This window comes from Artemia sp. Qi Xiang Cuo, chromosome 1, assembly GCF_049724085.1.
Source record: "Artemia sp. Qi Xiang Cuo chromosome 1, ASM4972408v1, whole genome shotgun sequence".
NCBI classification, from domain to species: Eukaryota; Metazoa; Arthropoda; class Branchiopoda; order Anostraca; family Artemiidae; genus Artemia; species Artemia sp. Qi Xiang Cuo.
In genome coordinates, this window is record NC_142794.1 from 47,187,786 (window position 1) to 47,212,950 (window position 25,165).

General features: G+C 34.8%; 1 protein-coding gene across 3 annotated transcripts in view; it reads right to left on the bottom strand.

The window, feature by feature from the left end:
• The window catches only part of LOC148956399 (E3 ubiquitin-protein ligase PDZRN3-like), a 138,128-nt gene that overhangs the window by 51,996 nt on the left and 60,967 nt on the right, over positions 1-25,165 (bottom strand). For all 3 annotated transcript variants that reach the window (XM_089107968.1, XM_089107959.1, XM_089107974.1), the window contains 2 exons: positions 16,825-17,004; positions 7,882-7,980 (listed from right to left, as the gene is read on the bottom strand). In XM_089107968.1, coding sequence (XP_088964094.1) covers positions 7,882-7,980; positions 16,825-17,004 — 279 coding nt within the window. The remainder of the gene's footprint in view (positions 1-7,881; positions 7,981-16,824; positions 17,005-25,165) is intronic.

A 25,165-nucleotide genomic window follows, 5' to 3' on the forward strand; every position in this document is an offset into this window, starting at 1 on the left:
AATTACCAAATTTAAGAAAGTCACAATAATAAGTCACCTGTGGTCAAAATACTCACTCCTCTTTCATCCCCATGCACGCTCAAAGCTTCTGCTATTGTCATATCCATGGAAATCTCCAAAGAGTTTCTTTTTAAAATAGTTTTCAAGCGTAGTTAGGGGTATTTAGCCTTTTTTGCTTTTGTTCAAAGCTTTGAAAAAAGTGTTCTATACGAACAATGTAAGAAATAGCAATTGGGAAACTGCATTCGAAATGATTTAAACTCATTTCATAAAGACGATACTTTTTTTGTCAACATATGAAGAACTGTGTATATTGCTATATTTGTAACTGCATATTGCATCTGTCTGGTTTTTATGCAAAGTAGCAAAAGAGACGAAAATTAACGAACAAGAGAGTAAACCGTGATTGCGTGATTTTCAGGGATTCTGGGAACCAAATTTTTTTTTCGGAGTGACGCATAGATTCTCGCGGAAATACCATAAAATTCCCGTAATTCGGGTAATCAAGCCCTGCTTGATTTCTAATCAGGAAAATCGAAATACTAAACCACACGAGAAAGAAAAGCTCCGACTTTGCGGTTGACGCAATAAAGAATTGCCGCAAAATTAATTTAAAGTCAGCCAAACGCAGCCGCCTCTGCCGGCGGCGGCACGCCTGAGGGCGCCGGCGGCGTAGTAACACTTCGGCGGCGGTCGACCGGACCTCTCGTCATCGGCGTTCGGTCGATCCGCCGGCGCGGCGCCGAGGTCTAGATACAGTATTATATTATCAGACACTTTCCACTATCACTATATGTTGCAAACTAAATAAGTTTTATGGCTATGTTTCAAGTGACGCTGTCCAAATATTGGTGTGGTCTCTATAATATATAATGTACCGCAAATTTTCTTAGGCTCATTGTTTTTAACGGATAACGTTAAACTTAGTGGATTTTATGTATTTGGAATCAAACAGTTCGTGGTAACGAACTGTAAGTAAGGAGCGACCCGGCTCAATGGTAACCGAAACTCTAAAAAACGGAATTTTGATACCAATAGATACATCAAAAGAATCAGATTTTAATTCTGATTTCAAATATATGAGTTTCATCAAGTTTAATAATACCCATTAAAAGTTGCGCGCCTGAGAAAATTTGGCTTATTTTCGAGAAAAGGGGAAAAGATCCCCTAAAAATTATAGAAACGCAATAAAATCACAACATCATATTCAGTGTATCAGGGAACCCTACTGTAGAGGTTTCAAGCTTCTATCTACAAAAATGTGGAATTTTGCATTTTTTTGCCAGAAGAAAGATCACGGGTGCGTGTTTATTTGTTTGTTGTTTTTTCCCCAGGGGTGATCGTATTGACCCAGTGGTCCTAGAATATTGTAGGAGGGCTCATTGGAACGTAAATTAAAAGTTCTAGTGCCCTTTTTAAGTGACCAAAAAAAATGGAGGACATCTAGGCCCCCTCCCACGCTCTTTTTTTCCTCAAGTCACCCGTTCAAAATTTTGAGATAGCCATTTTGTTCAGCATAGTCGAAAAATCCAATAAATATGTCTTTTACGATGGCTTAATCCCCCTCAGTTCCCAGGGGAAGGGCTGCAAGTTATGAACTTTGCCCATTGCTTACATTTTCTATTGGTTATTGGGAAGTATACAGGCATTTTCAGGAAGAATTTTTTTCTGGGAGGGGGGAGGGGGTTAAAGAGGGGGTTACTCGGGAGAATCTTTTCTTGGAGGATGTTTCTGTGGGGGAAGGGACATTTCTATGAAGGGGCGCCGGATTTCCAAGCATTATTTAAAACACGATAAGAAATTAAATTTAAAAAAAACAAGTTTTTTCAAATGAAAGTAAGAAGCAACATCAGAACTTAAAATGAACAGAAATTATTACGTATATGAGGGGGTTCTCCCCCAAGTCAATACCTCGCTCTTTACGCTATAGTTTTTTTAGTGCTTTCAAAAGAGCTATTTATTCTAATTAACGGCCTTTGTGATTAAGAGGCCATTTTTAAAGAATTAGAACAAAATTCAAACTTTAGTTTAAAAAGCAAGGCATTGACTAGGGGGCAAACCTCCTAATATATGTATTAAAAATCTATGAACATAGAAATTCGTTACGTAAGTTAATTCGTAAGTTACGTATATTTATTACTAATAAAAACGTTTGTAAATAAAATCCAACAAGTTTCGAGAAAGCCATTTAACCAAATAAAAGTAAAATTAATATGCAAATTTTGTTTTAATTATTCATGCACGGTGAGCTAAAATCAAAACCTTCATTAATTAAAAAACGTTCACAAATTAAATAATAAAAACAAGTTTTTTGAACTGAAAGTAAGGAGCGACATTAAAACTTAAAACGAACAGAAATTGTTCCGTATATGGAAGGGGCTTTCCCCTTCTCAACGCCTCGCTCTTTACGCTAAAGTTTGACTCTGTCTCAAAACTTTATTTTTTAAAACAATAAAAAACTTTAGCGTAAAGAGCGAGGCGTTGAGGAGGGGAAAGCCCCTTCCATATACGGAACAATTTCTTTTCGTTTTAAGTTTTAATGTCGCTCCTTACTTTCAGTTTAAAAAACTTGTTTTTTTTATTTATCAACATAAAAAGGCAGTTTTTTTGTATCAATTTTTTATCAAAATTTTGTTTTTAAAGTTTTGGTTACTACTGGGCCGAGTCGCTCCATGTTTATAATTCATTACCACGAAGTATTGACACAAAGTTCATGAAATCATGTCAAATAATCATTACGCTTGGGGACCTGAAGTGCTGTGGTGCATTTTTTTCTCCGAGATCCCCATTTTTAATGAAATAGACCCACCTTTATAAACCAAGCCTGAACATAGAAAAGACCCATTACTACCATAACCATAACTTTTTTATATGAAATAATATTTTTCAATACTAAACAAAAGAAATATATAAATATGACGTGATCCTACTAATATGATTTTTATTCCAAAATTAGAATAGTTTATATATATATATATATATATATATATATATATATATATATATATATATATATATATATATTATATACATTTAACTAATGAAAAGAATAAAATATTTAAAAGCTGTAATTCAGGAGGCATCTAGTCCTATACTAGAAACGAAGAACAAGTTAAAAACGTAATTTTGTTCAGAGGAACATTTAAAGTTAATATAAACAATAATTTCATATATATATATATATATATATATATATATATATATATATATATATATATATATATATATATATTTATATACATATATAGTATCTTTATAAACAAGCAATAATTGTATATTGATGTAGTTTTTCTCGAAAACAGCTCCATATTTTTTCGGGAAAATTGACCCGTTAGAAAAATCATGCTCCGTTTTCTAATGCCTTTAATCTAGAGAAATGGATTGAACATTTTTATGTCAAACGTTTCTGGATTGGACCTATTATTTCTACAGACAATTTTAATGTCCACGTATTTATTTAACTGCTTAATTTTTGTTCTTGCACTTAATATTTGTATATTACATGTAGTAAGTAAGTAAGTATGACGGCACTAGATCCTTAAGGTCCAAACCGGCGGTGCTGATCTCTGTTTCGTGGCCCTTCAGCCAGAAAGTGCAATGCGGCAGATGTAAATTTAAAAAATATATAAAATTAAAAGTATCTACAATAAAAGTTAAGTAAACAAAGAATGTCATTTAATCGGTTTCAAATCAAGGTAGCAACCTAGGATGTAACATTGTCTCACGAGAGAAGACCCAACACAAATTAAAACATGTTCCCACAGAAAACAACACGCATTAGCAGAGAAAAAACAATTCAGCTATATTATTAATTTTGTAAATTGTTACTAGAAATGTCACAGGATGTGTAATCTGTTACAAAGGCTGCACATCACGACAGGTTATATATGAATTAGTTTCACGAAACATATGAAAAGGTCACAGTAAGAAACCTGGAATTTGTAACTATTTTTATCTGGATCTTCAGACCATAAAAAAAGGTAAGTGATAAATATTTTTCCGATGAGAATTAAGTTCTCTTTATTTTAAGGTGAGAATCCAAGTAAATAATTCATTTTAATTACTATGGTTAGATCATCAGTGGAAACATAAAAAACTATGTTGTGCATTATTTACGAATGGGAGCTAAAAATTATGACATAATTACATGCCACCAACTTCGTATTATTTAAGAAGTGGATAAGAGCATTCATAAAGTTAATCAATGTAGCTATAGCCTGATAGTTCCATGATCTGGGCTGTTCAGAGGCTAAATTGATCAAGTGCACCTTTTGTATTTTTTTTTAGATCAACTAAGTGACAGGGCACTCAATTGATTCTTAGCCTTACGCTAAGACACGGTAAACTGATAACTTGACTGAGAAGATGCGATTTCAATTGTTTTCAATGGCTTGGTTAATGAATATCCAACCATAGTTAAAGAGGCACGCATAGATAGGGTTTTTATATTTGAAGCAAGGTTTTTCTATAATATTCTGGAAAGAAAACTATCTAACTTTGTACTTTCAGAAGGATATTTCTGATGATAAGAACAACAGAAAGATCTAACTGTATAAGATGATAGCAAAAATGAATCCTGGAATTTTTCCCCAGATCGATTTGGATTCTTGACGATTCGATGACGGTTGATCCTTGTATAAAAGAATTGAAGAAAAGTAGCCTACTCATCTTTGCTATAATAAGTTCAAGATGAAGATACAAGTCTTTGATTTGCGTTAGAGCACAAAGGGATTAACGAGGGATAAACTTTTTTCTTCGGTCCCGCGAACTAGTATTGACGAACGTGACAAACTATATCTTCTTACAAGAGTTTCTTCGGCAAAAACGAAACAAAATAGTGTCGACAAAAGGATAATATCGTATCTCAACTAACGAGATAATGGGGCAAGGAGGCTTTGAACAACACTAAGGATATTTTAGGTATTTGTACCGACATCAGCTGAGAGTGAAACATCACGCATCTGATGCTGAAATATAGGCTGAGAATGACAAAAAATTGTAGAAATGATAGGTCAAAACTATCCAGCAATACCTCAGCGGGCATGCATGATTTAAGATTAGTGACAACTTCATTTGTTATTCACTAATCTAAGAGAAGGCAGGGGAGGGACAAATATGGGCCCTCGGACTTCCACTTAGACGAAGGAATTTGCGAAATATAAAAAGGGACGGTTTTGCATTTATTCCAAAGGTGGATACTTTAAGCAGGGCTCAGTGGAGAAGCCACCTACACAATGGAACTTTCCTACCAAAAATACCGCTATAAGCTAAGGGTGAAATATTAAAAATGTTATTGTTTTAAGCATTATCAGTTTGTACAAGATATCTTTTTTTGGCTGCAAAACATAAATATATATATATATATATATATATATATATATATATATATATATATATATATATATATATATATATATATATATATATATATATATATATATATATATATATGTGTGTGTGTGTGTGTGAAACATAAAAAAGGGGCGATTTTGCATTTATTCCAAAGGCAGATACTTTGAGCAGGGCTCAGTGGCGACACCACCTACACAATGGAACTTTCCTACCAAAAATACCGCTATCAGCTAAGAGTGTAATATTAAAAATGTTATGGTTTTAAGATGTATCAGTTTGTACAAGATATCTTTTTTTGGCTGCAGAACATAAATATATATAAATATATATATATATATATATATATATATATATATATATATATATATATATATATATATATATATATGTGTGTGTGTGTGTGAAACATAAAAAAGGGGCGATTTTGCATTTATTCCAAAGGCAGATACTTTGAGCAGGGCTCAGTGGCGACGCCACCTACACAATGGAACTTTCCTACCAAAAATACCGCTATCAGCTAAGAGTGTAATATTAAAAATGTTATTGTTTTAAGATGTATCAGTTTGTACAAGATATCTGTTTTTGGCTGCAGAACATAAATATATATATATATATATATATATATATATATATATATATATATATATATATATATATATATATATATATATATATATATATATATATATATATATACATATATATTTTATGTATGTGTGTGTGTTTTCAGGACAGAATAAAGAGAAACAACTTCATGATCGGATGAAATCATTTATGTGTAACTTATTTACAAAGGAAAGAGTTGCCATAGGAGCAAGTTAGTGGAAAATATTCCGCGACAACCGTTCTCATCATTAAATTCTTATCAAATATTAGGTCTTATACACCGGTACCCAGTCATTAGAGGCGAAGGTCACGGATCAGTGGATCGGAGGAGACCCAACACAAACAGCCAACTATTAGCACAGGACCTCATGGTGCGAGACAAGTATCGACTTTCCCACATGGAAATACGACACCGAATCCCTGCTTCTCACGTTAGGATAAAATAGGATCACTTAACATTAATTTCGTCTCCCACGCAACTCGCTCGAGGGTTACCATACCTTGTAATTACTTGCTCATACAAACGGCAAAAAGGCTGTTGCACGTAAGCTTGAAAACAATCCAAAGATTAGCAAAAAAAGTATGAGGCTTAATAGAAATAGTTATTTCGGTACTATTGCATTAGATGGTTACTTTTATATACTATGCAAGGAAAGCAGTCATGCGAAACCCGCCAATGACAGACATCCTCTCTAGACTTCGCTACTGGTGCCAGGTCAACTGCGAACACCAGCAAACATAGTTCACAGACATCTAATGACACCGTTGGGGCTCCTTGCTTCCAAGAAAATCCGGCAAATCATTAATAAACAACGAAAATAACTGTGGAGACAGGGGGCAACCCTGTCTTTAGGGTAAAATAACATAAGCAGCACTAAAGTATTGACACTAATAGCACTAAGACTGTTAATAAGGTATTTATTGGGCCGATTAATAAATAATTATTTACCAGTTGAAATTATTTACATACTGTAGAATAAATATATATTAGTACAAGTGCATTAGATGGTCACTTTTATATACTGTGCAAGGAAACAGTCATGCAATGACAGACGAAACCCACTAGAGACCGGTTATTTTCAAAGAGACCGCTATTGAGAAATGGAATGCAGAGTAGATTTCATTGCGTTTACGATATTTAAACTGTTGTTTTTTGGGGTTTAGGGGGGGGAGGTACCGAGGTTAGGTTACGTATTTAATATATGCTCTGCTTTACCCCTACCCCCCTAATGTGCAAATATATAGCCCAAATTTGTTTCTAAACTATTATATATTCATCATATTTTATTTTATTTCGTTATCATTAACCGAACTTGACTTTTTAGAAGTGACCATCTAATGAACCAGTACCGTTATTTCTTCTGTGGAGCAGATTTGAATCGGCTCAACTATTACTGCGAATGAGATTATACCAGCAATTAAAATGTCTTTCAAATGAAGAATATAAAATTAGACATATTCCAAGGCTGCACTTCATGAAGAACTGCACAAACGGGTGATAGGTAGAATCCCTCAAGACTGATCCAAAGGACCGATTCTAGAAATAACTAAAAAGCTTGACCTCAAAACATACTTTTTCAAGTTCAGATCCCCACTCCCTAAAAAACATTATAAGAAAAAGACGTGCAACAATAAATTAAGAAAATGTTTTAGCAGGAAAAAAAGAAAAAAATAATGCAGATCTCAACAAGCCTTTACACAGCCTTACTTACAACAAGCCTTACTTACAAATGCAAGGAAATTCAACAGAGCTTTTCTTTTTTTTTTTTTTTTTTTTTAATGCCTATACATCCAATAAGGCAATATACTACTGTGTGTTTTCCGAGAGGTGGGGAGTAAAATCACAATTTTTTTGTAAACGCGTGAAAAAGGAATTGTAGTTCCCCAAAATATTGAAAAACACAACACAGAATTGGGCTATACCTGCTGTGGCGCTCTTGCAACAAGAAACGTTATTTCCTTTCCTGATTCAGCAAACATAGTTTCTGCCTCTTTTTGACTTCTGACTTCCTGGCCATTTATCTGAAAGTAAGGCCTACATTAAAAATTGAGTAAGTGAAAAACGCCTACACGCAGACCAAAAACTGACAACTTGTATTAAGTACCATGCTTAAAGTGAAAAATTATGTCAGATTTCAAATTGGTCACAATCGTACAAGATCAAAGCTATCCATGAAAAGCAATCTATACAGTTTTATTGAGGGAGAAGTCTAATCAAATTTTTCGTCGCAAAAAAGTCATATGTTCCTTCAAGGGGCGATCATACAAAACGAACGGTTGTTTTGGACAGCTTTTCTTATACGGGGTAGTGTTTGTTTGGGTCAAGTCTCATGGGTGCGTTGAAGTCGTTTATTAATTTCAGATAGGTAAATGCAGGGGGCGGAGGTGCCCCCACCCCATGTCTAGACATTTTCACTGCAATGTTTTATACCTTCCATTCGACTGACCTATTTTTCTTCTTTTTTGGAAGTTTGACCCGCCCTCCACCCCCCAAAAAAGACAACAAATTATTGAGTATACCCACAGATTTTTTCGGTGATGCTATGCTTCACGAGTTATTCCTTATGCAATATATATTGTTCTTTAAACGGTTTTTACTGAATTGGCTTTTAATAATGCTTCTTCCGCTTTACCAACAGAGAAGAAAAAAAAGTCACTAGGAATAAATAAAGTAGAGACTTGAGTTGTTAGGCTCGTATTTCCAGAGGATAAAGCGGCCATTTCCATACTTTCGAGCATAAAAGCCAAACTAGAAAAGGATTTTTTTTTTTTTGCATGGATAACCCTACTTTTACAACCTCCTGAAAACGAAAACAAAGGCATTATTCATGAGGAAAGATAATAGCTTACAAGCCTAAAATAAGGATTTGTAGATGAGCAGACTGTGAAAGTTTAATTTAATATTTCTCTTGGAATAAAATAATCGTTCCCCAATATGTAGGGGTATAACCGAAAAAATACAATAAATTTTATCTTTTTATTAATTTGTCATAATTAATACATTTGAAAAAAAAAAAATCACAGTTACTTGATCTCCTGATACAAACAAACAAAAATGTTATGAATTACAGTCTTAAAAAAAAATCCATTGCAAGCCGCTTCCCGTATTTTATGTCAAATCAATAACTAAAATATACACCTTGGTCCATTGACACCATCCTCGGTCACAGCTTTTTTAAAATTAATTGTGTCTCACAATAATTTAAGCCAAGTAGTCCCTACCGAGTTAATAGCACCGACTACTATGTGGCTTGGCTTGAACACCGAAAAAAGAAGTAAATTTCATTTGCTTAACTATATGGATGTTATGTGTTACTATGCCAAAGTAACGTTAATTCCTTCTTTTTGAATTCCGATTCTGTCTATCAGACTGACACAGATCAACAAAGAGTTTTTGCATAGCCGGCTGATTTCTTCCGCGGGGTGGCCGAGCGTAGCTCAAGTCAATGACGTGGAATTGTATCGTTTTCTTCATGGTTGGGGAACTTCGGAACAATGCTAATTCAAGGATGGCTTGGTTGTGTAACAGTCTACCTATCAAAATTGCCACCTGAATGAGTTCATTAAAAATGAATCCGTTTGGATCAAGATAAAAGAAATAAAGACTATTAGACACTCTGGTACTTTCTTGAACAGGATATTGTAAAGCGAAAACATTGCAAAATAACAAAGCTTCTAAGCTTCAGTTTCTTGATGTGAAACAAAACGAAAAGGCACTAATTTCAGGCAAGGAAAAAAATGTTTTGGATGTTAGATCTTCTCATTAGCCAGTCTAACCAAGGACCTTTTGAAAGGATTTTAAAATGTTTAGCATCAATCTTAACTTTACACAGTCGCAGAGATGCTCCCTAATAAATAAGGATTATAAAAATATCGACAAAACTTTCTTGCTACCAAATTCATTCTGGACATTTTGTCCTCCCGCCAGATAGTGGGTGGCAACAATGTATCTTTTTTGGAATGTCTCCGATGTTTGTGTTGTGGACTTGTTAAGTTTGGCCCCTGTACCGATATCTCGTCATCGATACGGATAAAAGTTGAATTATAATAAAGATTACCCTCCCTAATGATTTATCGATAACTTTGGTATATATATATATATATATATATATATATATATATATATATATATATATATATATATATATATATATATATATTATATATATATATATATATATATATATAGTTTGAAAACTACCTTCCCCTTTGTATCTTTGTTTAAAAAAAACGAAATCTAGAAAAATCACACAGAAGTTTTTTCTAGTGTAAATCAGGGTAAGGAGTGTATACATTTTCGGAGGGGGGGGGGATTACATTGAATATCGTTTTTATGTCTAAAATTCCCATCATCAGGCGAAATTCGGTCTCCTAGTGCTTCATGTTAAAACTGGTAAGAAAAGAAAAGGAGTATAGGCTGGTACTGCTTATATGTGCACATAAATGTCTAAATTGTGAGAAAAATATACATATTGTTCTAATTCACTTTATTTTACTTGCAACAGACATTTCGTCCAGTGGCGGATCCAGGGGGGCGCCCCCTAGCGTCGTCTAAAGTAGTGTAATTTACTTAATTAACTCACGATTTCGTTAATTAAACTATATCATAACGCCCGTTTCTAGGATCCCCCTCTTTCGCCCCCCCCCTAATTTTTTTTTTATCGGATCAACCTATTTTTCGCGCCCCCCTAAAAATCTTGGATCCGCCCCTGTTCGTACAGTATGCTGATACAGAAAAAAAATGCCCCACAAGTAGCACTGGCATTGCTTGAAATCCGACCAATTTCAGTAATAATCCTTAGTATATTTATGTCAATTTAATGGGGCTGGTCAAAAAATATTTAGAAAAGCGGAAATAGCGAGACGTCAGCACGGTATTATACAGAAGGAGTTTTACATTCTTGGGTTAGTATGTGAACAGAGTTGCCACTGGTAGTACCAAAGTACTACTTTTAGTACTTTGTGATCAAAGTAGTACTTCTTGAATACTTTCTGCAAAAGCAGTACTTTTTCAATACTTTTTGTCAAAAATAGTACTTTAGACCGAAATGGGCAATTTTACAAGCATATTAGAAATGATAACCAACAATGATAACCAAGATAACAAACTAGATTTTTTTTTATTGTTAAATTTCAATAAAAACCGATCTTAATAAATCCAGCTTCTTCAAAAGACCCAAAAAATAATTTTAATTGCTCCCTTCCCGTTTAACTTTTTAGAGTGACTTGGTCTCAGTCTAACTTCCTTCAGCCTTAAATTTGCATCGCTCCAACATGATGATTTGAGGAATTCTGAGTGACAGAATTTTTGTTTTGTTTTTATTTTATTAAACAAAAAATATTTCAATCATTGTCTTCAGTTCCTATGCGAAACAGCAGTTATTTTACGCAAAATACCTTTTTTCTTTTTGTAATTTTAATCATAACTCCCAACCAAAAGAAAGCAAGAAATAAAAGAAAATTATTTCTTCAACCCCAAGAATGTTAGCCTATAGCTGTTTTGATGGGTTTCACAGGTCCAGACGTACAAATAATTTTTAGGGGAGGAGGTCAAACAATAAAAAAAAAGTTAAACTCATTTTCAAAATGAACTAAAAGTAGAGAATTATTTTTTTTTCTCAAGAATATATGAATATAAATGAACATGAGGGGCACAGAAAGCATTGGATTTTACATAACATAAACACCAAATTTATCTAGGTTTTAAATGCATAAACGAAAAGTCGATGAATTGAGGAAAACAAGTAAAAAAGATCAAATTATGCAAAAACGAATCGATTTTTTGCCCGGGATTTTCACTCATGTTTATAGATTCTGGAAAAAAAATCCAAATTTTTAATTTTCCAGTCAAAAAAAAAAATGTATCTAGTCTCATCCAAGATTAAAACCTAAGTTAACACAGCCTCAGGAAGTGCTCTTACCGTTGTGCTTTACTGATAAAAGTGGAAAGTAACTGAACATTCGTGAGTGGTTGAAAAATAATTCACAAATTAAAAAAATTGTGGTACAAAGAAATAAATGGCAGACGGAACAAAAAGATCAGAGAGGTAATAATAACGAACTGCAAATGATTTAATTAAAAAAATTAGGGGGGTAATAAAAAACCTAGAATTTAATCAGGAATTGCCGATAAATTCTAAGAAATTTACATTTTCAGGTGCTTTGGACCCCAGCCCCACCTACGGGGTCCCTAGTAATCAGTCTTTAAGTAAACTTTAAGCCTACCCTAACGGATACAAGAGTGTTTATTTTCTCCATAAAAATGGGCACTAGTCTAGTTGTCTTTTTCTAATGCCAAATATTTAGTGATTGTCCTTTTCTGAAGAAAACACGCTAAACACACAAAAGCAGCACCATTCAATTATTTATTTTATACTATTTCCAAATATCATGGCCCCTTTTCTGAAAATATACCCACCCCCCTGATGGTCTGGGATATAGCCCTAGGAATATATTAAAAAAAAATCAACCTATCAAATTCTCACTTTACAATATGAAAGAACATGTAAGAATATTACAAGAAAGAATGTCATCACAAGATTCGACACAACGCTGAAATGTATTTATACAGTTATATATGGGACCTCAGAATGGGAGGGGGTATAATGTCAACAAAGTGACCATGACACTTGGAAAAAGTCTAGCATGAAATTGAAAATTCTGGCTCAGCTAGCCCAGTTTTAATGTTTCTTTAAATTAGCCCCTGAAACATCCTTGTCAGGAAGCAAATAATCTCTAAGAGCAATATTATACAGTGAATATTCAAAAAATTTTGAAATTTAGGATCTAGAAGTTTCTTTATCTCTTTTATTTTTCTTTCTTCCTCTCTTAGATACCTCTTTTAGAGAAGCAAATACCCATAAAAACTAAACTTTGCTGCAAAGGGCCCCTACTTGTCCCCCTCAGTTACGCCACTGGTTTGATATATGGAAAACCGGTTAGAGTCGCTGCTCTTATACAGATTCTCTATATATTTAATTACTCTGGAGACGAAGCCCAAAAAACAGAACCTAGTTCCAGTGACTGTGTAGAAACTGTAAATTACATTGAAGGTGAAGAGAATGAACTATTAAATGTGAGAAAACGAAGAATCAGCAGAAATAAACCACCAGAGCCAGTGAAAATGCAGAAATTAAGTGCAAAATGGATAGAAGATAAAGACCTGCAGGTCTGGCTGCAAAGATATCCAAGGGATAGGACAAAATCTTGGGGTGTAGGTTTTGCGAAAAGATCATTACTGGTGGCCTATCCCATTCACGTAGACATACACTGAGGGAAAGTCACATATTCAAAGTTGCTAGCATGAAGAACCAAGTGCTTATTGCTAATGACCAAACCAATGAGTTCACTTTATCAGGAGCAGCAAAGGAAAGAGAACTAATTATCCAACAGGTGACAGCTATAGAGTTGGCAATATCAACCTGGGTAGCATCAAAATCCAAGGAGATGAGTATTATGGACAGCTTGCCCGAATTTTTTAAAAAATTTATCCCTGATTCATCAGTAGTAAAGCTTCTTGCATATGGAAGAACTAAAAGCACTGGACTAATCAAAAACGTAATTGCCCCATACGCCATCAGCCAGCTGAGCTCAAGATTGTAAAAATCGCTCTTTTCGCTCATGGTTGATGAAAGCACTGATAAGTGTGGGACAAAATACTTAGTCATCATCGTTCGCTACTATGACAAAACTACATGCGGAATCAAGGAAGACTTTTTGGCCATTCCAGAAGTTGGGGATACAACAGCAATGGGCCTTAAAAACTTGATCTATAAGACTTTAAGTGAGAAGAATATGACAATAAAAAACTACATAGGATTTGCATCTGATATTGCAAATGTGATGCTTGGGAAAAACAACGGCCGTGCAGCCATCCCTCATAAAGAAAGATATTCCCTGGCTGGCTATTTTCGGATGCATCTGTCACAGTTTTGCACTATGCTCTGCTAGTGCTTGTGAGCAGTTACCTACAGAGATCGTCAGATTCAGCAATGATATATACACGTACGTATCGAATAGTGCCAAAGGACTCCGTGAGTATAAGGAATTCCAAAAGTTCTGTGAAGTAGCCGAGCATGCACTCCTGTACCCATCCTGCCACTCGCTGGTTAGCGTTTGAGGCCGTCTCTCAGAGGCTGGTGGAACAGTGGACTGCTCTGACGTTGTTTTTCGCCTTACCTGCGAATGAAGGTCGGGATCAAACGGCTATGAAGCTTTATACAGCTTTGATCGATCCCGAAGTCAAGCTTTATTATCTTTTTCTGAATTACGTTCTTCCTATTGTAAACGGCCTGAATCTTGAATTCCAGAGCACAGAAGTGAAAGTTCACAAACTTTTAAAAAGCGGTGGGTAATACTCTCTCCGAACTGGCAAGGAATTATACAAAGAAGAGCTTTCGGCCATTCGTTCAGTCTTCGAAATAGATTTTTCAAACCCAAGAAACTTCACAGCTCTGGAGACGGATATGCATTTTGGAGCCGAATTTGAGCTCTTTGCAATTGATCAGATTGAAAGTCGGAAACTTCAAGACAGACAGCTAGCTGCGACAAAGAAAAATTGCCTTGCGTTTTATATCAAGCTGTGCTCTGAAATAAAGCGAAGAGTAAACAGTGAAGACCTTGCTTCGCATGCTAGACTGGTTATCTCCAGAAATTGCTTTATCCGGATCAGCTCCTTCTACAATCCCTCTTTTCCGCATATTCAAGGACTGTTCCAATGGTTTGCTGGAAGCTGAAGCCCTAAACAGAGAGTGGAGGCGACTACCATTCTTGAAGAAAGAGCTAGGGGAAGGGAAAGTGTCAGTTTTGGAATTTTGGAATTCAGTATCCGCCCTCAAGGATGGTGCTGGGGTCTCTGCTTTTGTTCACCTACCTATATTCATAAAGGGTATTATGTCGTTGCCTCATAGCAGCGCTTCGGCCGAACGTCAGTTTTCGCTGTTAAAGCTAGTTCGGACCTCTTTCGGAACAGACTACTGCCAGAAACAATATCCGAGATTATGCATATCAGAAGCGTAGTACCAAATCCAGAGACTTGGGATATTTCAACAGAGCTAGTCAGGAATGCGAGGAAGTGGAAGCGTGAGCTTAAATAATAGTTTATTACTGTAAAAGTCTGTAAATAAAATTCTCTTACTGAACTTTTAGGATGACGCCTTTAGCGCGTTGCCCCCGTTTAGTCCCATTTAGGCAAAATGGGACAGAAAATGTTAGTGTGGACTGCTTTTCCTGAAAAAGTGCCAAAAAAGAGACAATAAGTGATAAATAAAAGTAGCTTTTAAATGTAGTAGCTCTTAAACAGAAAAAAGGTTAATTGTCTAACTGATGCTTAATTTTTTTTTCAGGTTTTGACTCAGAAAAAAACAGGCTTGATACGGATAACTGATAAACTTGTACAGATTTGTTTCAAAAAAAATACACATCTTGACTACTTTTCCTGCTTCCTGTTATCTGTCCTATTTTCCCAGAAAACGGATAGTCTGGACGCCCTATTACCCTACTAGGCAATTACGGACCGTTCATAGTGAACATCCAGAGATAACTACGATGATTTTGAATGTAGTTGCTTCCCATATCAGTGGCCCTTTTTGCCATATCGGAAGTCAGTGTTCGACTGGCTATACAGAAATAACAAATAAAAATTACTCTGGCTTATATGATAAGCCAAAGAGAAACTACGGGGCTAAAATGCCGCGTGTTGCGCGAAGCGCAACACGCGGCAAATTTTTAGGCAGGATGTTAGTACTTTTCTGTCGTGGTAGTACTTTTGAGCTATCCTGGCTAGTACCAGTAGTTTTGTTGAAGTGGCAACCCTGTATGTGAATCCAAAACGTAAGGAATAGGACGTTATCAGCATTTATTTGGCGTTTAAATAATAAATATGAGAATTTGGAGCTAATTTGAGTTTCAATTAAATATTGGAAGTCAAAATGAAAACAATTAAATGATTTCTAGACCGGATACCCCCCCCCCCCTCAACCAGCTTCTATGATCCAACTACAACCGATTTGGCCTATCTAGCTATAGTATAAATATTATTATGAAAAGCATTAATTCTTATTTTCTTTTTCGATGATTTTATTTCATTGAGGAGAATTATATTGACCATGTATCTACCTTCTTATTCTTCGATTGTACAATTTCTGTCCAATTTGCAGATTTAGAAGATGTATTCATATCCACTTTTGAAAGTTTTAAAACAAGAAAATCTAATCTAGAACTTATAGACTTTAAGAAGCAGAAGAACCTTAAATAACAGGGAAACAAATTTGACCTGAACAAATGTGGGAGAAATAGGAAGTATAGTACATTTTCTCAATTTTGCCACAACTAGGTTCACCTATTCACTTGATAATAAGGTTTCAAAGGCGGTATATTGGCATAGTGGAACACATTAGGAAGTTTAAAGGACCCCAGTTTTTCACTTATTTTTATATATTAAAAACAGGTAGGATTAATTTTAAAAACAATTATCTGCTCGAAGTAAAGAGCGAAGTTGAAACTTAAAACGAGCAACAGTTTAAACGTACTTAATAAATTAGAATTTTTTCCAAATTATTAAGGGGGAAGCAATTGCCCCCTTGCAGTTGTAAAACGTCTAAGTACAATGAAATTAAGAGAGTATAACAAATATTTCAAAAGTTTAAATTTAAAAGTTCTACAGTCGTCGAATTTAACCACCCAAAGTAGCTAAATTTGACCTCTGTACATGAATCACCGATCTATGATTTTTTCTCCTATCTTTTTTGGTTTTCTCTGATTTTACTCTTGTAAAAAAGTAACCTTTTTTAAAACCAGGTAAACTACTGTTACTATTACAAACTCTTATGGATATACAGCAATCTCAGCCTCTTTGAAGTTACTTACCTGAAGTACTTGATCCCCTTCTCTCAATCTTCCATCGACAGCAGCGAGACTCCCTATTTCCAATTCCCTGACAAATACATTCTCTTCTAATTCATCGTCTTCAGCATCCGATCCCTCCTTGATGTAGCAAAGCGTTATGCCAAATTTACAATTTCCCTCGTCCCTAACAAGGCGGATTTCCTGGAAATGGAGGTGTTCCCATTATTAAAAATGAGGCATTCAGTTTTATTTGAAGAAGAAGAAGAAGAAGTCAACAATTTCGCACATAAGAGCGCTTCTTTATTACTTGTTTTTCTTTGATCATGAACGTTTCTTTTTGTATAGTTTCATGAAGTATGCTTTTCACAGGGTTTTGTAATCATTTCGTTAGAATGAAAGTTAAGTATTATTGATCACAACGCTAACGGTGGCGGCAGCTGAAACTAAAATGCAAAGGCAGAAGGCACCTTGACAAGTTCGTATCCAGGATTTTTTGGGGGGAGAGGTCAATTTTTTCGGAAGGGAGACCAAATTTTTTTTAAACGCATCAAAAATTGTTTATTTGCATTTTTGGTACGTATTACGAGTCTGAGGAAATGTCAGGGTTATGGGGATTCAAACCCCCTAGCCTGGATACGGTAAAAAAAATGAATTAAGGGCAAAAGAGTTTTGTAGTTACGCTATACGGAAATAACGTTTGTGGGTTTGAAGATAATCACCGGATAGCACTGACACAGAGACGCCAACTCACGAAAATTTAGAGGAGGCAAAATGTAATTTTCAAAACATAATGGGGAGGAAGGCAAATCTGTCATTTTTCAATTTGCAACAAAAGCACCAAATGACACTTTACAATGAAAATACCCCCAAAAAGGAATTTTCTATGAAAATATCACAAAAATAGTAGTTTTCAAAATCTAGGGGAAGGCAAAAAAAAACTAGGTGGGCAGATGTCCTCCTCTGATCCTTTTCGATTGACAACGCTGCACTGGAATCAAAGTGGAATGAAAACTGAACTTGTTTTTGTCTTTAACTTACATAAATTGCTGATAAATTAAAATTGAATTTCATTGAACTTATGTTTTAATTATCAACGATTTATAATCAATGTAAATAACAATCATTCAAATGAATAAATCTAATAAATGTGTGTTTTAATGCATATGAATATTTTAAACAGAAAAACTAATTCATATTATTTCTAACAAATAAACTAAACAGAAAAACTAATTCATATTATTGATCTTAAAAATTCTGAAAAAACGAAGTTTTTCTGATGAAAATAAAGAGCAAAGCTGAAACTTAAAACGAATAAACTTACTGCTTCGGAGTTTATATAACACATTTTTAAAAATTGTCTCAAATAAATTGGGTTGTGATATTTCCCTATATTTGAAGGATTCTGAAAAACTAGTGCTTTACTGAAAACATAAAACCGACGCAACAAAACAGGATTAGAACCACAATTTTCGTTCGTTTGTTCCAAATTTGCTCTTCACTTTCATCGTAAAAGCTTTTTTTTTCCTGTAAGTAGTTCTCGACAATGACAATTCCAACGGTGTACTTTTTGTTCCAATCCGTCACCATTTTCGAGGGGCTTGAGGCTCTTTTTCGAAATTGTTACAAAATTACATTTTACTATAAAGATTAATCGAAAAAATAGTTGCTGTCCCTGAATCACCTATAAACGGCAAGTTTTCCTCACAGGACAATTTTTTTTCAAAACATGTTTTTAAACTTTTGATTATTACGGTCACTAGGTCACCCACCTAGGCCAACCACCTCATCCATAAAATACAGGTTTTTCCTTCTTTCAACCAAGTTTTGGTATTTTCTCGACGATATTCCAACAATATAAATTCATATCTCCTTTTCCTTAAAAGGATTTTTTATTGCAACAATTTTTGCCAAAGCATTTGCCTTTTTCTATGTTTAATGGCAATTAAAGTATTTTACTTTGTTTTCTAATTTGGTTTTTATTTTCCTTCGTCATTTCTATTCATGACTGTTAAACGTGAAAAGTAAATATTTAACAACCAAGCATTGGACCTAACAAATTTATTTTTTGATAATTATTCCAAATACTGAAACGCACTTGGCAAAGAACGATGAGGCCTCCCCCGACAACTTTGCATAGAAGGAGTGGACTTAGAGCTTCGGGAGAGGGTCCATTCTTTTGAAGTCCAAAGTGTTTGTTCTCTTTTCAAGAATAAAAACTAATTGGATTAAATTAAATTGATTTTAAACAAAATTACATTTTTTTTTGTATTGTACGTACTTTAAAGAGGGTCAAAACGAAAAAAAAGAATGGATATTCTAAGATAGGCAATCGATTGTTTATGGTCCAAAACCCGCATCGCAAGGCCCAGAGCCCCGATTTAGAAATATACAGAAGTGACCGCTTCGTAGGCTTTTTTTATGGCCACTCTGCTCGGCCACGACAGTAACCAGTTCAGGCCCTCGGCCCTCGTGAATGAGTTACATTTTATGGCACAATGGATTGTGTCACTGCGAAGAAAATTTCAAAAAAAAAAAATTCTACTTTGCTTACAGAAAATCTGATCAGCATGTGCTTTTTATGGCTGCAACTATAGTATACACATAGAAATTTAGGAAGATTTGGTTCATTAGTTTGAGAGTGCATTAAACATAGAAATACGCAAAGTCCCTACCTATATAGGGAGAGGAGGAGGAGACGGTTTAGGGTATTTCCAAAAAAGCAAAGCGTCCTTCGGACCAATCTGAGAAGAAGAGGAATTTTTCCTAGGAATAAAAAATCATAGGAGTAAATATATATATATATATATATATATATATATATATATATATATATATATATATATATATATATATATAAGTTTTAACGCTATGCAAATTAAAAAGCTTATTGAATTGCAGATTGCAGTAAACAAGCCCCATTAAATATTTGGTCCTGATGAATTATCGATTGGAATTTAAATTCAGAAATTAACACCTTCAACATCAATTTATCACAGAACCTTTAAGAAAACATTGAAAGTGCGCTCTCATGTCGGCTGCAATGGTACCATGTCACACAGGTATATCCCGCTGATAGCGATGGCGAATTGTTAATAAGACTTGGATATAAGGAATGCGTAAACAGATTTCCATTTGAGATTGTTACTGTACTGTCCAAGAAAAGGTATATGTTTAAGCAGTGGCATTAACATAAGACGCTGAAACTCGAAATTCTGCAGACTACTAGTAGATTGATCCCTTGACTTGTATATACATTTAGAACTAGATTTTCAGGGAACAAAGATCATTAAGTGTGAGGAGAAGACACAATCAAGTAGTTGAACTGAGTCAATAAGTTTAAATAAAATAATTCTGCCTAGTCGAATATTTGAGTTAAATACAGTGGACAACAGCTGAATTTGAGAACTCAAGGGGACCACCTTTCTACAATGACTTCCAAGAAACACAGATAAACTTAGCAAAGGCTCACTAGAGACTCGTACAATACGATTTTCAGCCTTTGTATGTGGATTAGTAATGGTAATTTAGCATAACTAAGTTAGCCCAACTAGAAACCAAAAGAGGGAGTGGAATTATTTTAACTTACAAACAAAATTAAAAATCACTCTTTTAGAAATTTAGAAGCTTCCCATTATAACAGCTAAAGCTTCAGTTTAGTTAACATCTACCTAATAGTAATTTCTATTTTTTAGTTTTGATGAGCTTGAACTTGGATGCAAAGCCATGTTAGACTCGCAAATCGTATGACAAACGGCAAAAAAAAGGATTTAAAACAAAAACAAGAAAATGAAGGTAATATCAGCTAGTGGACAGAAAAAAAAGCGAAAATGACAAAAGCAGATACTTCCGCAAGGAGTCGACAAGTTTTGACAGTATCCAATTTGTGTTACATTGATTGATCGAGGGGAACTCAGAGATGCCAAATTTGATTCTCAATATTAGAAACCAAAAATTGATTAAATTATTTATTCTGTTGAGACAAAATACTGTGTTTACATACTTTTTAACCACACAAGTATTCATAATACTCAGTCAAATTAAATATCCCCACACACAACCCCCACGCCGAGAAACTGCTAAGAACAAAGGAAATGGACCTGATATGCCCTAATACACGTGATAAAGAGTATGTCCATTATAAATTCGCAAAATGTGAAGGATTATGATTGTAAGAATATGAAAGAAATGTTAAATATTATGTGTAAGATTACCATTTATTGTCAATATTGAAATGCTTTCAGACCATTTTCCGTATGGACATCCTTTCGGGGGACAGGGGAGCATTTTCCCACCCTCCCTGTAGTTTAATTGCTAAGAATATGTACAAAATGGTGGAGAAGTTACATGAAAATTGATGAAAATGGAAGCTGTTTTCACATTCGGGCCCACCCTATGAGAATGTTGGGTTCATGCCCCTGCAAGAAAAACCCCAAAAATGTATATGTTCTCCGACAAAGTCCATACGGCTCTCCAACGGTAGCTTTCGGTATTTGGTTGTCATAACACTTAGAAGCCCTGACAATAATTTTATCAGCTAATAATCATTTTTCGTTTCTTCCTTCCTTCTACTAAGCCATTTTTTGCTCTTTTCCTATGCAATTCTGTTTTTCTCCTTTGGATGAAAATGTCGCTTATTTTGCTTGTTTAATGGCAATTGCAGACTTCCCTAAATTTTCGAACTTGTTTCTTCTCATGAGGATTAGATGTTTCTCAGAACTATATTCAACATTAATGTTCAGTATAGAAGTTCATAAAGGCATATTTACATACGATACGTCTAAACCGACACGTCAAAAGAACATAGCAAAAACTAAGACAGTAATTTTACAGGCACTTTCGATGCAAGATTTATCAACGTCAGCACTTCACCTTAAAGTTTATTCCCTCCGATCAATCATTTATATCGCTTTTTTTTCTAATTTGGAGAGACGATAAAAACTGATTTATTGATATACCAAGGTCAAAAAGTCAAAAACGTAGTTACATCAACTTCATCTGCAACAGGAAAAAATTAAGACGCTAATCTTTTCATTATCTTTTTTAACACCAAATTTAAAGTTATATATATAGGCTACTATATGCTTTTTATCGACCACAAAAAAAGAAAAAAACAAAAACAGATTTACTGCAATACAGTCGGACATAAATGTCAACAGTTCAAATAAACAGCAAAAATAAAATTATTTTTAATTAAATAAAAAAAAAAGTTTTTCAACTGAAAATACGGAGCAGCATTAGAACTTGAAACAAACAGAAATTATTCCGCATATGACGGGTCTACCTTTTCCTCAACCCTCGTTCTTTACGCTGAAGTCTTTCTCTAAAAATATGTCTCATTCAAATTCTACAGCCCTTGTGTTTGAGCAGTTTCTCTTAAAGAATTGTGACAATAAGTCAAACTTCAGCGGAAAGAGCGAGGGTTGAGGAGAGGGCATGCCCCCTCATATACGGAATAATTCTTGTTCGTTTTAAGTTTTAATGTTAGACCTTGCTTTCAGTTGAAAAAACCTTGTTTTATTTTATGTAATTTCTGACCATTGTCAATCATGCCAGAAGAATCCCTTCCCCCTCCCCCTTTCAAAAACTTTCCCTGGAAAATTTCTCCGGAAACTTTCTTCCCTGGGGATAATTCTCCCCGAGGAAAATCCTGCACCAAGAAAAATGTCCATATATTTTCCAATAACAAACACTATACGGTGATAATTAGTTATAGTTTTTTTTATTATTTCTGGGTCGCACTAAGTTGCAGGAGGTTGTTCCGTGCCTTTTTTTATCCTGTTTTCTTTTTTTTATTTATTTAGTATTGTTTTCTGTTGTTGATAGTGATGTAAATATCAGGTTTTTTTTAAGGGTATATAGCCTAAACAAGTTTGCTTCTGGCAGTTGATGTATTCATTTGTTTAATGTAAATAAAACCCTTATTAAGTTGTTAAGTTATATACTGTATAAACAATGGGCAAAGTTCATAACTTAAAGCCCTTTCCCCAGGGGCTGTGGGGGTTATGTCATCCACGGTTATTGGACCTTTCAACTATGCTGGACAAAATGGGTGTTTCAAAATTTTGATCGGATATCATTGGGGAAAAAGGGGCGTGGAAGGGACACACACACACTGTGTGAGGGAAATGAATTAATGTCTAGTCCCTTCACCTGGACTAAGCCTGAATAAGGGCGTTGGGTCTAGCTTCCGTTTTGTTACAAAAAATGTTCTCTTGAAGCATAAACAAAAATTCGTTCGTATACGTATTGGCACAAAAGGTGGAGAGTTGAAGAGGAGAGAACAATTCATAAGCGTAATCTGGAAATTTACCAGGAATACAGAGGCAGGTGACACTAGGGACTTTTTTTTATGGATGTTTAAATGAAAACATACTAGTTTATGTTCATTATTTTTTATATTACACTGTAGGTGGTAACGAATTGTAAGTAAGGAGCGACTTGCGTAAATAGTTACCAAAATTCTAAAACAAAAGAGTTTTGACAACAATATATGCGAAAAAAGAATTTGCTCTTTATGATGATTCCAAATATATAAAATTTGTCAAGTTTAAAATTGCCCATCACAAGGGAATACCGTGGAAAATTGACAGAAGAGCCGATAAGAAGACCCCGATGTAGAAGAAAAAATAATGCCCTTTCTAAGGATCAAATGGGAACTTAAAGGTCGAAAGTGATTAACTTTACATAGGATAACCACCATTTCTCAAGAATGGCTTTAGAGATTAAATTAAAAATTTCAGGGGGTGGTGGGGTTCAAGCAAACCTCATATTAAGACTATGGGAGATGCAGAGGTAAGTCAAAAGACACTATGTGCATTCAGGCTATCAAAATAGCATATCTGCAACACAAAAGGATCGGTTTGGATCATACAGTTAAAATTTTCAGTTGCTGGGGGGGGGGATCGAGAGTTTCCAAACTTTGCCATGGAATTATAATTTCTCCACGTCTAAGTAACGTTGTAAATCAAGAAACCCTATAGTTACAAGGTTATAATGATAGCGCCTCTTCATTAACTCTGGAACAATTTGAAGTATCAAGCCGGATGCGTACGAAGAGATTTTTTCGCGGGGGGGGGGGGCAATAATAATAAAATTTTCAGGCACCCAAAATTAAAAATAAAAGAAATTCTATTTGACGATGACGATAGACATAATAAGCGCCAAGAAATTCAAGAAACTTATGGTTTCGGGGAGGAGGGGAAGGGTGAGGGCTCTGGATACGTCTTTTTTCAATTTGAAACTTTCAGGGATTGTTAGGGGGGCTAAAATCAAGGTGTCGCATTACAAGCCAGGGTACTTACGTGTTATAGCAACCACACTTTGTTCTTGATCTGTACTGAAACCGGTTTTATGTGTCCACTCGGAGATAATCAGCTTAGCCTGAGCGAGATAAAGTGCTGTGCACGTATATTTTAATTAAATATTTAATATATAGAGGTGGTTAGGCTAGGTATTCAATATAATGCGTTCTGGGCGGCCTGCTTTCCATAATTCTCTCTTGTATTTTCCATAATTTTGTACCTAAAGTATCATATTTTCATCATATTTTGGTATATTTTCTTAGGATTAACCTAACTTCCCTTCTTTTGTGTGGTCACTATAACACGTAAATACCGAAGCCGGCATGGGACCTTTAATATATTCATGGCTATCAAGGGACTTTTCTTGTATCTCCTATTCGTCTTGTCGGTACCTTGAAACATCTCCAGCAACTAACATAAGTCCCCAAAATTAAAAACAAGGAAAATTCCGACGCCATAGAGTTTAAAAAAATATGAATACCAATCGTTTAGACGAAGGCATTTTCATCACTTTATGTAAACCTTGATTGTATATCTTAGCCTGGATGTTTGCGAGGAGCAGTTTGAAATAACAGTCTGTTGCATTATGAACACAGTTGGCACCCGTTCCAATGTGTAAACACCAAATAATAACGCAGGAATCTTTCATTCCCATTCAGACGAAAGACTGGAGATATGTATATCATAGATCAATTGAAATTCCCAGAGGTAGTAATCCGATTTCCATGTAAACTGTTCCATTGAAACTTATACTGAAAAGACATTTGGCAAAGATATTCCAACCCCTGTCAATACAGCCAAACTTGGTCTTTCTTATTTTGTTCGTTTCTTTTTTTAATTTTGTAAATCACTGTTCGTCTTTTCTTCATCAACTGTTTGTTGCAAACCAATCAGAACCGTTACGAGGACTCTACTTAGGAGGAAATACAACTCACTTCCAGGATGAGATTGGGATTTAATTAACAAAAACATTTTTTTTTTTGCATGATATGATGAATATTTCTGGTTTAAGTTCAAAATTTCGAGAAAGAAGGACGGTCACTAAGCTACATTCCCCTTGC